This window comes from Aphelocoma coerulescens, chromosome 25 (assembly GCF_041296385.1).
Source record: "Aphelocoma coerulescens isolate FSJ_1873_10779 chromosome 25, UR_Acoe_1.0, whole genome shotgun sequence".
NCBI lineage: Eukaryota > Metazoa > Chordata > Aves > Passeriformes > Corvidae > Aphelocoma > Aphelocoma coerulescens.
In genome coordinates, this window is record NC_091038.1 from 1,066,367 (window position 1) to 1,080,652 (window position 14,286).

The 14,286-nt window shown below is 57.7% G+C and overlaps 1 protein-coding gene across 2 annotated transcripts in view; it reads right to left on the reverse strand.

Annotated features, from left to right (window-relative positions):
* Positions 1-14,286, reverse strand: part of LOC138098613 (rho guanine nucleotide exchange factor 11-like) — a 36,496-nt gene that overhangs the window by 7,440 nt on the left and 14,770 nt on the right. For both annotated transcript variants that reach the window (XM_068995267.1, XM_068995268.1), the window contains exons 19-30: positions 13,221-13,320; positions 12,585-12,614; positions 10,893-11,028; positions 9,529-9,708; positions 8,579-8,626; positions 7,671-7,930; positions 6,189-6,335; positions 5,252-5,331; positions 5,019-5,144; positions 4,825-4,942; positions 3,306-3,484; positions 401-476 (exon numbers count right to left, since the gene is read on the reverse strand). In XM_068995267.1, the coding sequence (XP_068851368.1) occupies positions 401-476; positions 3,306-3,484; positions 4,825-4,942; positions 5,019-5,144; positions 5,252-5,331; positions 6,189-6,335; positions 7,671-7,930; positions 8,579-8,626; positions 9,529-9,708; positions 10,893-11,028; positions 12,585-12,614; positions 13,221-13,320 (1,480 nt within the window). The remainder of the gene's footprint in view (positions 1-400; positions 477-3,305; positions 3,485-4,824; positions 4,943-5,018; positions 5,145-5,251; positions 5,332-6,188; positions 6,336-7,670; positions 7,931-8,578; positions 8,627-9,528; positions 9,709-10,892; positions 11,029-12,584; positions 12,615-13,220; positions 13,321-14,286) is intronic.

A 14,286-nucleotide genomic window follows, 5' to 3' on the forward strand; every position in this document is an offset into this window, starting at 1 on the left:
TTTTGGGGAATTTTTTGGGGAATTTTTTGGGGAATTTTGGAACAGGAGGTCAGGAGAAAGCTCCCTCGTTCCATGGGATGTGGGGTAGAGGTGGAAGCTCAGCCCTCCAGGAGCAGCTCTGGAATTGCGGGAATTTTCAGGAATTCCGGGTTGGGAATTTTGGGAAGGGAAGGCAGGAGAAGATTCCATTGTTCCAGGGGAAAAGGGGCTTGGGGTGGGGATGGAAACTCGAACTCGGGAGGGAAGCAGGGAGGTCTCCCAGTGCTCCCAGCCCCTCCCAGTGCTCCCAATCCCCCTCTCCCAGTGCTCCCAGTCCCTCCCAGTGCTCCCAATCCCCCTCTCCCAGTGCTCCCAGTCCCTCCCAGTGCTCCCAGTTCCTCCCAGCTCCCCCAGTCCGTACCCACGGTCTTGTCCTTGGCCACTCGCCAGGTCAGGGGCCCCTCGTGGATCATCCTGTGCGAGGTCAGGTCCAGGTTCTGCAGGAGCCAAAATCCATGGAAAAACACCCCAAAAATCCATGGAAAACACCCCAAAAATCCATGGAAAAACACCCAAAAAATCCATAGGAAAAGACCCCAAAATCCATGGGAAAACACCCAAAAACTCCATGGGAAAAGACCCCAAAATCCATGGGAAAACACCCCAAAAATCCCCACTTTTCCCATTATTTTTCCCATCTCATTTTCCCGTTGGGATCGGGATATGGGGAAAAGAGGGGAAAAGTGGGAGATTTCCATGGGGAAATGGGGTGCAGGAATGGGGATTCCCATGGAAAACGGGGTTGGGAAGGGGCATTCCCATGGAAAAGGGGACATGGAAAGAGGGATTCCCATGGAAAAGGGGGCTGGGAAGGGACATTCTGGCGGGAAGCAGGGCTGGGAACAGCAATTCCTGTGGGAAACGGGGCAGGGAAGCGGCCTTCCCTTGGGAAAGGGGATTGGGAATGGGCATTCCCATAGAAAAGGGGGTTGGGAATGGGGATTCTGGTGGAATAGGGGGCTGGGAAGGGGCATTCCCATGGAAAACGGGGCTGGGAATGGGGATTCCCTTGGGAAGTGGGACTGGGAAGGGGCATTCCCACGGAAAGTGGGGTTGGCAAGGGGCATTCCGGTGGGAAGAGGGTCTGGGAAGGGGCATTCCTGTGGCAAGCAGGGTTGGGAAGGGGCATTCCCATGGAAAAGGGGGCTGGGAATGGGCATTCCCGTGGAAAAGGGGGCTGGGAATGGGGATTCTGGTGGAATAGGGGGCTGGGAAGGGGCATTCCCATGGAAAAGGGGGTTAGGAACGGGGATTCCCATGGAAAAGGGGTGTTGGAAATAGGGATTCTGGTGGAATAGGGGGTTGGGAATGGGGATTCCCATGGAAAAGGGGGTTAGGAACGGGGATTCCTGTGGAATAGGGGGCTGGGAAGGGGCTGGGAATGGGGCAAGCAGGGTTGGGAAGGGGCAATCCCATGGGAAGCGGGGTTAGGAACGGGGATTCCCGTGGAAAAGGGGGCTGGCAAGGGGCATTCCCGTGGCAAGCGGGGCTGGGAATGGGGATTCTGGTGGAATAGGGGGCTGGCAAGGGGCATTCCCATGGAAAAGGGGGTTAGGAACGGGGATTCCCGTGGGAAGCAGGGCTGGCAAGGGGCATTCCCATGGCGAGCAGGGTTGGGAACGGGGATTCCCATGGAAAAGGGGGCTGGGAACGGGGATTCCCATGGAAAAGGGGGCTGGGAAGGGGCATTCCCATGGAAAAGGGGGCTGGGAATGGGGCATTCCCATGGAAAAGGGGGCTGGGAATGGGGATTCCAGTGGAAAAGTGGGCTGGGAAGGGGCATTCCCATGGAAAAGGGGCTGGGAATGGCGATTCCCATGGAAAAGGGGGCTGGCAAGGGGCATTCCCATGGAAAAGGGGGTTAGGAACGGGGATTCCTGTGGAAAAGGGGGCTGGGAAGGGGCATTCCCGTGGCGAGCAGGGTTGGGAACGGGAATTCCCATGGAAAAGGGGGCTGGGAAGGGGCATTCCCGTGGAAAAGGGGGCTGGCAAGGGGCATTCCCGTGGCAAGCGGGGCTGGGAATGGGGATTCTGGTGGAATAGGGGGCTGGGAAGGGGCATTCTCATGGAAAAGGGGGTTAGGAACGGGGATTCCCGTGGGAAGCAGGGCTGGCAAGGGGCATTCCCATGGCGAGCAGGGTTGGGAACGGGGATTCCCATGGAAAAGGGGGCTGGCAAGGGGCATTCCCATGGAAAAGGGGGCTGGGAAGGGGCATTCCCGTGGGAAGCGGGGCTGGGAAGGGGCGTTTCCGTGGAAAAGGGGGTTAGGAACGGGGGTTCCCGTGGAAAAGGGGGATGGGAATGGGGATTCCCATGGAAAAGGGGGCTGGCAAGGGGCATTCCCATGGAAAAGGGGGTTAGGAACGGGGATTCCTGTGGAAAAGGGGGCTGGGAATGGGCATTCCCATGGAAAAGGGGGTTGGGAATGGGGATTCTGGTGGAATAGGGGGCTGGGAAGGGGCATTCCCGTGGGAAGCGGGGCTGGGAAGGGGCATTCCCGTGGAAAAGGGGGCTGGCAAGGGGCATTCCCGTGGGAAGCGGGGCTGGGAATGGGCATTCCCGTGGCGAGCAGGGTTGGGAACGGGGATTCCCATGGAAAAGGGGGCTGGGAATGGGCATTCCCGTGGGAAGCGGGGCTGGGAAGGGGCATTCCCGTGGGAAGCGGGGCTGGGAAGGGGCGTTCCCGTGGAAAAGGGGGCTGGGAAGGGGCATTCCCATGGAAAAGGGGGCTGGGAAGGGGCGTTTCCGTGGAAAAGGGGGTTAGGAACGGGGGTTCCCGTGGAAAAGGGGGATGGGAATGGGGATTCCCATGGAAAAGGGGGCTGGGAAAGGGCGTTCCCATGGAAAAGGGGGTTAGGAACGGGGATTCCTGTGGAAAAGGGGGATGGGAATGGGCATTCCCATGGAAAAGGGGGTTGGGAATGGGGATTCTGGTGGAATAGGGGGCTGGGAAGGGGCATTCCCGTGGGAAGCAGGGCTGGCAAGGGGCATTTCCGTGGAAAAGGGGGCTGGCAAGGGGCATTCCCGTGGGAAGCGGGGCTGGGAATGGGCATTCCCGTGGCGAGCAGGGTTGGGAACGGGGATTCCCATGGAAAAGGGGGCTGGGAATGGGCATTCCCGTGGGAAGCGGGGCTGGGAAGGGGCGTTCCCGTGGAAAAGGGGGCTGGGAACGGGGATTCCCATGGAAAAGGGGGCTGGGAAGGGGCATTCCCGTGGGAAGCGGGGCTGGGAAGGGGCGTTCCCGCGGGGAGCGGGGCGCCGCGCACCCGGAACTCGGCGGCCAGCGGGTTGCTGGTGCGCTCCAGGGCGGCCGTGTCCAGGCGCCGCTGGTAGCCCTGCAGCCGGTGCCGGTTCTCCGCGCGCCGCACGGCGTCGTTGACGAAGCGCAGAACGTCCCGGCACTGATCCCGCGCCCGGCACAGCTTCTCCTGCTCCGGAGAGCCCGCTGGGAAAAGAACGGGATAACGGCAACCAGCCGTGGGGAAACGGGGCGGTAACCCCTGGGGAATGGGGGGGGGGGGAATGCATGGGGGGAATGGGGGAAATCCGTGGGGGAAATGCACGGGGAATGGGGGAAATGCACAGGGAATGGAGAAATCCATGGGGGGAATGGGAAATCTGTGGGGAAATGGGGGAAATGCATGGGGGGAATGGGGGAAATGGGGGAAATGCACGGGGAATGGGGGAAATCCATGGGGGAAATGCACGGGGAATGGGGGAAATCTGTGGGGGAAATCCATGGGAAATGGGGGGAATCCACGGGGGAAATCCATGGGAAATGGGGGAAATCTGTGGGGGAAATGGGGCAAATGCATGGGGAATGGGGGAAATCCATGGGGGAAATCCACAGGGAATGGGGGAAATCTGTGGGGGAAATCCACAGGGAATGGGGGAAATCTGTGGGGGAAAAGGGGGAATTGCATGGAGAATGGGGTAAATCCATGGGGGAAATGGGGGGAAATCCATGGGGGAAATGCACAGGGAATGGGGGAAATCCATGGGGGAAATCCACGGGGGAAATCCACGGGGAATGGGGGAAATCCATGGGGGAAATGGAGGGGAAATCCATGGGGCAAATGCATGGGGAATGGGGGAAATCCATGGGGGAAATCCATGGAGGAAATGGAGGAAATCCATGGGGGAAATCCACGGGGAATGGGGGAAATCCACGGGGAATGGGGAAAATCCATGGGGGAAATGGGGGAAATCCATGGGAAATGGGGGAAATCTGTGGGGAAAATCCATGGGGAAATGGGGCAAAATGGGTGTGGGAATGGGCACAGCTTCTCCTGGTCTGGGGAGCCGGCTGGGATAGTGGGGAAAATGGGAAAAATGGGGCTTTTCCATGGAAAAATGGGGGATGAACAGGGAAAAATGGGATAGGGTTCAGGGAGCCCGCTGGGAGTGGGATATATGGGAAAGGGGGAAAACCAGGAGATTTCCAGGGAAAAATGGGGTGTGGGAATGGGGATTTTCAAACAAAAATGGATGCAATTCCCAACCCTTTTTCCACGATTTGGAAAAATCCTCCCAAATCTCCAACCCTGGCACAGCTCGAGGCCGTTCCCTCTTGTCCTGTCCCGTTCCCTGGGATCAGATCCCGAATTCCCCTCCGGAATCACCCAGAATCCCCTCTGCAACGTCCGGGTGGGAATTTCCCCCATTCACCACCCCCTTCTCCCTTCCCTCCACTGCGGGATTCCCTCAAACCCACGGAGGAGAGAACCCCGAGGATGGGGAATTTCGGGCCGAGCCCCCGGAATTCCCGGGAATCCCGGAGTTTACCCTCGGTGCACTTGATGATGTTCTCCAGGAGCAGCGGGTACTTGGTGAGCCGCTGCATCTCCGACACGATCAAATCCTTCAGCTGCAGCCTCCGGCACTGCGGGTTGCTCTCGGCCTCCTGGGGAGAGGGGGGAAAAGCCCCTCAGAATTCCATAAAAAAACCCTGGGAAAACCCTCTGGAATGACGGCCGGACCTGCATGAAGAGCTGGAACCGGCTCTCCTTGCGCTGCTTGGTCTTGATGAGCTCCAGGGCGATGGATTGGTAGGAGCAGAAGGTGGCGGCCACCCTCTGGAATTCCTCCTTGGCTGCGCCGTCAAACTGGGAATTCCCATGGGAAAACGGGGTCAGGGGTCGCCAAAATCCCGCCCTGGAATTCCCCGAGCCAGCCCGGAGCGGACAAAGGCGGCTCGGCCGCTGTTCCTCACCCGGGCCAGCATCAAATCCCCGATCTCCCGGATGATTGGTCCCTCTTCCCGGAGCTTCTTCATGGATTCCGAGAGGGAATCTGGGAGCGGAGGGAAGGGTCAGGGATGGGGGGCTGGGAAGGATCCCGGAGGGTTTGGGAATGGGGGATGGCGGGAAGAGGGGTGGGGAGACCCAAAGCGTGGTCTGGGATGGAAAATCCTGGAAAAAACGGGAGCTGGGAGAGGGGAAAGAGAGGGAAAAGAGGGAAAAAGAGGGAAAAAGAGGGAGAAGCGAGGGAACGACGGGAAGAGGGGTGAGGGCCACAAGGGAGAGGTCCTGGGATGGAGAATCCTGGAAAAAACCAGGATCTGGGAAAGGGGGATTTTGGGAGGAGCCTCACTGCAGAGCTCAGCGAGGTCGGGGGTTTGGGAAGGAGCAGATTCCCAGTGGGATTTTGGGATTTCAGGATTCGGGGATTTGGGGATTTTGGGGATTTCAGGATTCAGGGATTTGGGGGATTTGGGGATTTCTGGATTTGGGGGATTTGGGGATTTCTGGATTTGGGGATTTGGGGGATTTTGGGATTTCTGGATTTGGGGATTTTGGGCTCACTGTGGACGTCAACGAGGTCGGGCTGGCTGGGGCAGAGCAGGATCCCAGCGGGGTCAGGATTTAGGGGAAGGAGCAGATTCCCGCTGGGATTTTGGGGACCAGTGGGGCCAGGGATTTCGGGATTTTGGGCTTCGAGGATTTCAGGGTTTCAGGATTCCGGGGTCTGGGATTTTGGGATGAAGCTCACTGCGCACGTCGATGAGGTCGGGCAGGTTGGGGAAGAGCAGGATCCCAAAGAGAAGGTTGGGAATGGGCGGGATCTGAGTGGGATTTTGGGAAGCAGTGGGGTCAGGAATTTGGGGATTCCGGGATTCCGGGATTTCGGGGGTTTGGGGAGGGGCTCACTGTGCACGTCGATGAGGTCGGGCAGGTTGGGGAAGAGCAGCCCCAGCTCCTCCCGGCTCAGGAGGTTCTCCCGGCGCAGCCGCTGGTAGAAGAGCAGGTCCAGCACCCGCAGGATGCGCAGGTGGGAGCCCTCGGTGCCAAAGAGCTCTGGGGACACGGGGGGACAGCGGGGGGGACATCAGGGGGGCATTGGGGACATTGGGGACATTGGGGACATCAGGGGACATCAGGGGGCATCAGGGGGGACATTGGGGACATCAGGGGGGCATCAGGGGACATCAGGGGGGACATTGGGGACATCAGGGGGGACAGCGGGGGGGACATCAGGGGGGACATCAGGGGGGCATTGGGGACATCAGGGGACAGCAGGGGGGCATTGGGGACATCAGGGGGGCATTGGGGACATCAGGGGGGACATCAGGGGAGCATTGGGGACATCAGGGGGGCATTGGGGACATCAGGGGACATCAGGGGGGACATCGGGGGGACATTGGGGACATCAGGGGGGCATTGGGGACATCAGGGGGGACATTGGGGACATCAGGGGGGCATTGGGGACATCAGGGACATCAGGGGGGCATCAGGGGGGCATTGGGGACATCAGGGGGGACATCAGGGGGGACATCGGGGGGCATTGGGGACATCAGGGGGGGCATTGGGGACATCACGGGGGCATCAGGGGGGCATCGGGGACATCAGGGGGGCATTGGGGACATCAGGGGGGACATCAGGGGGGCATTGGGGACATCAGGGGACATCAGGGGGCATTGGGGACATCAGGGGGGACATCAGGGGGGACATCGGGGGGCATTGGGGACATCAGGGGGACATTGGGGACATTGGGAACATTGGGGACATCGGGGGGGACATCAGGGGGGACATCAGGGGGGCATTGGGGACATCAGGGGGCATCAGGGGGCATCGGGGACATCAGGGGGCATCGGGGGGCCATTTGGGACATTGGGGATATTTGGGATATTGGGGACATTGGGGACATCAGGGGGACATTGGGGACATCACGAGGACATCAGGGGGACATCGGGGGACATCAGGGACATTGGGGACATCAGGGGGGACCCCAAACCCTGGGAATGGGACCCCAAATCCTGGGAATGAGCCCCAAAGGTGGGAATGAGCCCCCAAGGGTGGGAATGAGCCCCCAAACCCTGGGAATGAGCCCCCAAACCCCAGGAATGAGCCCCCAAACCCTGGGAATGAGCCCCCAAACCCCAGGAATGAGCCCCCAAGGGTGGGAATGAGCCCCCAAACCCCGGGAATGAGCCCCCAAACCCCAGGAATGAGCCCCCAAACCCCAGGAATGAGCCCCCAAAGGTGGGAATGAGCCCCCAAACCCCAGGAATGAGCCCCCAGACCCTGGGAATGAGCCCCCAGATGCTGGGAATGAGCCCCCAAACCCCGGGAATGAGCCCCCAGACCCCGGGAAGCAGCAGCCCAGGAGCAGCCCCCCCCGGCCCGCGGTACCGTTGATGACCTCCTGCCGGTCCACCTCGCGCTGCGGCAAGCTGGCCACGAGCTCCCGGGCCACCGAGTGCTGCCAGCTCTGCGAGCCCTGGGAATGCTGCTGCCAGCCCTGGGAATTGCTGCTCCAGGCCTGGGAATTGCTGCTCCAGGCCTGGCATTCCGGGTCCGGCTCCAGGTCGGGAATGGGGCCCTGCTCGTCCTCCAGGAGGTGCGGCAGGAAGGGATCGGCCCCGAAGCCCAGGCTGGGAGAATCCACGCTCCTGGGAAATGGGGAGAAGTGGGAGGAATGGGGGGGGAAAGGGGGAATTGGAGGGGAAAATTGGGGGAAAAAAGGGGGGAAATTGGGGGAAAATTGGGGGAAAAACAGGGAAAAATTGGGGGAAAAATGGGGAAAAAAATTGGGGGAAAAGTTGGGGGGAAAAGGAAAAATAGGGGGAAAAACTGGGGAAAATTGGGGGGAAAATTGGGGAAAAAATTGGGGGGAAAAAGGGGAAAATTGGAGGGGAAAATAGGGGGAAAAGTTGGGGGGAAAGAGGGAAAAATTGGGGGGAAAATTGGGAGGAAAAAGGGGAAAATTGGAGGAAAAAAGGGGAAAAATTGGGGGAAATAGGGAAAAATTGGGGGGAAATAGGGAAAAATTGGGGAAAAAAGGGGAAAATTGGGGGGAAAATAGAGGGAAAAGTTTGGGGGAAAGAGGGAAAAATTGGGGGGAAAATTGGGGAAAAAAGGGAGGAAAACTTGGGGAAAAAAGGGGGGAAAAGGGGGGAAAGAAATGAAGGGGAAAAGGGAAAATAAAGGGAAAATAAAAGGGAGAAAAGGGGAGGAAAAGCAAAAATGGGAAAAAAAGGGGAAAAAGGAGGGAATGGGAATTCCCGACGGGAATGGGAATTCCAAAGGGGGTCACTCACCTGCGCCCCATCTTTGGTGTGTAGGGGGGGGTGGGGTTTTCCACAGATCTGGGAAAAGGATGGAAAAATCCCCCTGGGGTGTCCCGAAATCCCAAACCCTCCCTTCCCACCCCCGCGTCCAACGGCGTTTTCCTAAAGATCCCCTGGAAATCGGCATTCCCAGCCCAAATCCCGGTGTTTTTCCCAGGGATTTTCCTGATTTCCGCGGATCCCGCAGGAATTTGGGAGCCACAGGGACGGGATCACCTCGGGATTATCCAAAGTTTTCCCAAAAAAAAGGCAATTCCCAAAGTCTTCCCCAATCCCAAAGGGTCCAGATTCCAAACCCAAGGATTTCAGCCCAAATCCCGCCATTTTCCATGGATATTCCCATGGATTTCTCCATGGATTCTGCAGGAATTTGAGAGGATTTCAGCCCAAATCCCACTGTTTCCCATGGATCTTCCCATGGATTTTCCCATGGATTTTCCCATGGATTCTGCAGGAATTTGGGAGCTGTACGGACAGAACCCCTCCCTCCGACCCCCTGACTCCCAAACCCCCTTCCCTAAAAACCCCAAATCCCAGCTTCCCCAATCTCAAAGGATTCCAAACCCAAGGATTTCAGCCCAAATCCCGCTGTTTCCCATGGATTTCTCCATGGATTCTGCAGGAATTTGGGAGGATTTCAGCCCAAATCCCGCCGTTTTCCATGGATCTTCCCATGGATTTTCCCATGGATTTTCCCATGGATTCTGCAGGAATTTGGGAGCTGCACGGACAAAACCCCTCCCTCCAACCCCCCTGACTCCCAAACCCCCTTCCTTAAAATCCCCAAATCCCAACTTTCCCCGCGAGCCCAACCCTCCCCCCTTCCCATCCCTTTCCCGAGGCCGATCCCAAATCCCGCCTTTTCCCGCCCTTTCCCGCCCTTTCCCGCATTCCAGGCCGGCAGTTCCCGCCTTTCCCACCTGGCTGACAGGCTGGAGGCGGAGGACGAGGCCGACTGGTGCAGCCGCGAGGCCTCGGCCGCCGCGTCCATGTCCACGTCGCTGCGGGAGCGGGGAACCAGCTCGGATTTCCGGGATTTCTTCAGCTCTTCCCGACCCTTCAGGCTCTCGGAGCGGCCCAGCCGCACCTCGGAGCGGGAGCTGGGGAAACCCCGGGATTCAGGGGGGAAATAATGGGATTTAAGGGGGGAAATCCTGGGAATTACGGCAGAAATCCTGAGATTTTGGGGGGGGGGGAAATTCCAGGATTTAAGTAAAAAATCCTGGGATTTAGGCCAAAAATTCCAGGAGTTAGGCCAAAAGTTCCAGGATTTAGAGGGAAAATTCCGCGATTTAGATCACAAATCCTGGGATTTAGGGGGGAAATGAGGGGTCCTCCCCCTACCCCATGGAACAACCCCAAAATCCCATTCCTGCCCCATTCCCGCGTTCCCCGATCCCACAGACCCCACAGACCCCACAGACCCCATGGATCCACAGACCCCAGAGACCCCAGAGATCCCACAGACCCCACAGACCCCACAGATCCCAGAGACCCCATGGATCCACAGACCCCACAGACCCCACAGATCCCAGAGACCCCCCAGACCCCCAGGCCCCCCTGGACCCCCCCGGACCCCTCCAGACCCCCCCAGGCCCCCCAGACTCCCCAGACCCCCCCAGACCCCCCCGGACCCCCCAGAACCCCCAGATCCCCCCAGACCCCCCAGATCCCTCAGACCCCCCAGAACCCCCAGACCCCCCCAGACCCCCCAGATTCCCCCTGGCCCCCCAGATCCCTCAGACCCCCCAGAACCCCCAGATCCCCCAGAACCCCCAGAACCCCGGACCCTCCCAGATCCCCCCCAGACTCCCCAGACCCCCCAGATCCCCCAGATCCCCCAGAACCCCGGACCCTCCCAGATCCCCCCCAGACCCCCCAGACCCCTCAGACCCCCCAGATCCCTCAGATCCCCAGACCCCCCAGACCCCCCAGAACCCCCAGACCCCCCAGATTCCCCCAGGCCCCCCAGATCCCCCAGACCCCCCAGATCCCCAGACCCCCCAGACCCCCCAGATCCCCCAGACCCCTCAGACCCCACAGACCCCACCAGACCCCCCAGACCCCTCAGACCCCCCAGATCCACCCAGACCCCCCAGATCCCCCCAGACCCCCCCAGATCCACCCAGACCCCCCAGATCCCCAGACCTCCCAGACCCCCCAGATCCCCCCAGGCCTCCCAGATCCCCAGACCCCCCAGACCCCACCAGACCCCCCAGAATCCCCCAGATCCTCCCGGCCCCCCAGGCCCCCCCAGACCCCCCAGACCCCTCTCTGGTCCCACCCGTCGGCCTCCCGGGGCCCCTCGCTGCCGCCGCCGCCGCTGTCGGGGCTCTCCCGCGGCGCTCCGGGCTCGGCGCCGTCGCCGTGGCCGCTCTCGAAGTGCTGGATCATGGTGCGCACGTTCCCCGGGCGCAGCGCTGCGGGAGCGCCCCGGCCCTGAGCCCGGGCGGCCCCGGCACCGCCCCGTCCCCAGTCCAATCCCAAATACCAAATCCCCAATCCAATCCTAAATACCAATCCCATCCTCAATCCAATCCCAAATACCAACCCCATCCCCAATCCAATCCCAAATACCAATCCTCAATCCAATCCCAAATCCCCAATCCCAACCCCATCCCCAATCCAATCCTAAATACCAATCCCATCCCCAATCCAATCCCCAATCCCCAACCCCATCCCCAATCCAATCCTAAATACCAAATCCCCAATCCAATCCCCAACCCCATCCCCAATCCAATCCTAAATCCCCAATCCCAACCCCATCCTGAATCCAATCCTAAATACCAAATCCCCAACTCCATCCTGAATCCAATCCCCAATCCCCAATCCAATCCTAAATACCCAACCCCATCCCCAATCCAATCCTAAATCCCAACCCCATCCTGAATCCAATCCTAAATACCAAATCCCCAACCCAATCCTGAATCCAGTCTCCAATCCCCAACCCCATCCCCAATTCAATCCCAAATCCCAACCCCATCCCCAATGCAATCCTGAATCCCAAATCCTAAATCCCAAATCCCCAATCCAATCCCAAATACCAACCCCATCCCCAATCCAATCCCAAATCCCCAACCCCATCCCCAATCCAATCCCCAATCCAATCCCAAATCCCCAATCCCAACCCCATCCTGAATCCAATCCTGAATCCCCAATCCCCAACCCCCATCCCCCATCCCAAATCCCCATCCCCAATCCAATCCCAAATCCCCAATCCCAACCCCATCCTGAATCCAATCCCAAATCCCCAATCCCCATCCCGAATCCAATCCTGAATCCCCAATCCCCATCCTGAAGCCTGAATTCCCATCCCCAATCCCAAATCTCCATCCCGAATCCAATCCCAAATCCCAAATTCCCCAGGCTTCACTGCTGCGGGATCCGGGAACAGCCCCGGGTGAGCCTGGGCAGCCCCAATCCAATCCCGAATCCTGAATTCCCATCCTAAATCCCAAATCCCCATCCCAAATCCCAAATTCCCTGGGCTTCACCGCTGCGGGATCCGGGAACAGCCCAGCTGAGCCTGGGCAGCCCCAATCCCATCCTGAATCCCAAACTCCCATCCCAAATCCAATCCTAAATCCTGAATCCCAAATCCCCATCCCAAATCCCCATCCAAAGTCCCCAATTCCCCATGCTAAATCCAATCCTAAATCCCAAATTCCCAAATCCCAAATCCCAAATCCCAAATCCAATCCTAAATCCCAAATCCCAAATTTCCCATCCCAAATCCAACCCTAAATCCCGAATTCCTGGGCTTCGCCGCTGGGGAAATCCCGGGAAACGCCCCTGGGTCAGCCTGGGGATCCCAAATCTCCCAACCCCAAATCCCAACTGCCCACCCCAAATCCCATCCCACATCCCAAAATTCCCGGGAATGTCGCCAGGGGGAGGAAAAAGGGGATAAAACCCAAAATGGAGGGAAAAAATGAAGGAAAAATGGGCAAAGCAAAGGAAATCTGGGAATTGTTACCTTCCACGGGGGACAGGGGGACATGAAATGCTGGAAAACAAAGAGGAGATGTCAAACCCATCCCGAAAATCCCGGGAAAAGCTGGGAATTCGGGAATGCTGATGGGATGAGAACTCAAAAAACCAGGAAGGGAGGGTGGGAATGAGGGGATTTTGGGGATAAAACGGGGAATTCCAGGGAAGTTTGGGATTCCAGGTGGGATTTTGGGATGGAATTCCATCCTGGCGGCTCAGGTCTTTCCATGGATTTTTTTGGGGTTTTTCAGGATCTTTTAAGGATTTTTTTTTCCACCCCAAACCATTCCAGGACTGGGTTACGTCGGATTTTAGGGATAAATCCTGGAGCCTATCCCAGGTTATCCCGTGGATCCCCCAGCCCTGGGATAATGGGAATATCCCCAGGATTGGAATTTTCTCCATCTTTGGGATTTTTTTTTCCCCATCCCACCCCATTCCCAGATTTCCCCCTCCCCAAAGATCCGGAGCTCCAGGAGGATCTGGCCAACATTCCCAAGGATTTCACGGGAATTTTGGGAATTGCCAGCCGGGAAAAGGCGGCAGCTGGGCGGGAATGGATCCCAGGGTCCCTGGAACGATCCCGGAGTTGGGGAATTCCCGGGAAAAGGGCGGCACTCACTGCTCTGCGAGGAGATCCGCGGCTTCCCGATGTATCTCAGGATGGGATTCCGCCGCTTGTCCGATTCCAGGGAATCCTTCTCCTTCTTGGAGCTGCTGCTCTGTTGGGAAAAACAACCTGGAACCAGCGGGATCCCGGAATTCCAGAGGCTCTGGAGAAGGGGTGGGGCTGGGACATGGGGATTCCCCCAAGGTCGGGGAAAAAATCCCAGGATTTAGGGCAAAAATGGTGGGATTCAGCGGAAAACCACGGAATTCAGGTCCAAAATCCCTGGATTTCGGGGGAAAATGATGGAGTTTAGAGAAAAGTCCCAGGATTTAGGGGAAAATCCTGGAGTTTAGGGGAAAAATCCCCGGATTTAGGGGAAAAATAATGGAATTCAGGGGAAAACCCTGGAATTTTGGGGAAAAATCATAGAATTTAGGGGGAAATCCTGGGATTTCAGGGAAAAATCTCAAAATACAGGGAAAAAATCCTGGAATTTAGGGGGAAAAAGTCCCAGGATTTAGGGGGAAAATCGCGGGATTCAGCAGAAAACCACGGAATTCAGGTCCAAAATCCCTGGATTTCAGGGGAAAATTAGGGAGTTTAGAGAAAAGTCCCAGGATTTAGGGGAAAATCCTGGAGTTTAGGGGAAAAATCCCAGAGTTCAGGGGAAAAATCATGGAATACAGGGCCAAAATCCCAGGATTTAGGGGGAAAATCCCACAATTTCGGGGGAATATCCTGGAATTTAGGGAAAAATCCCAGGATTTAGGAAAAAGTCCCAGGATTTAGGGGAAAAATCATGGAATTCAGGGGAAAACCCTGGAATTTTGGGGAAAAATCATAGAATTTAGGGGGAAATCCTGGGATTTCGGGTGAAATCCCAGAGTTCAGGGCAAGAATCATGGAATTTAGGGCAAAATCCTAGGATTTAGAGGGAAAATCCCACAATATAGGGGGAAAAAAATCCCAGGATTTTGAGCAAAAATCCCTGAATTTCAGACAAAACTCCTGGGATTTCGGGCAAAACTCCCGGGATTTGGGACAAAACTCCCGGGATTCGGGACAAAACTCCTGGGAT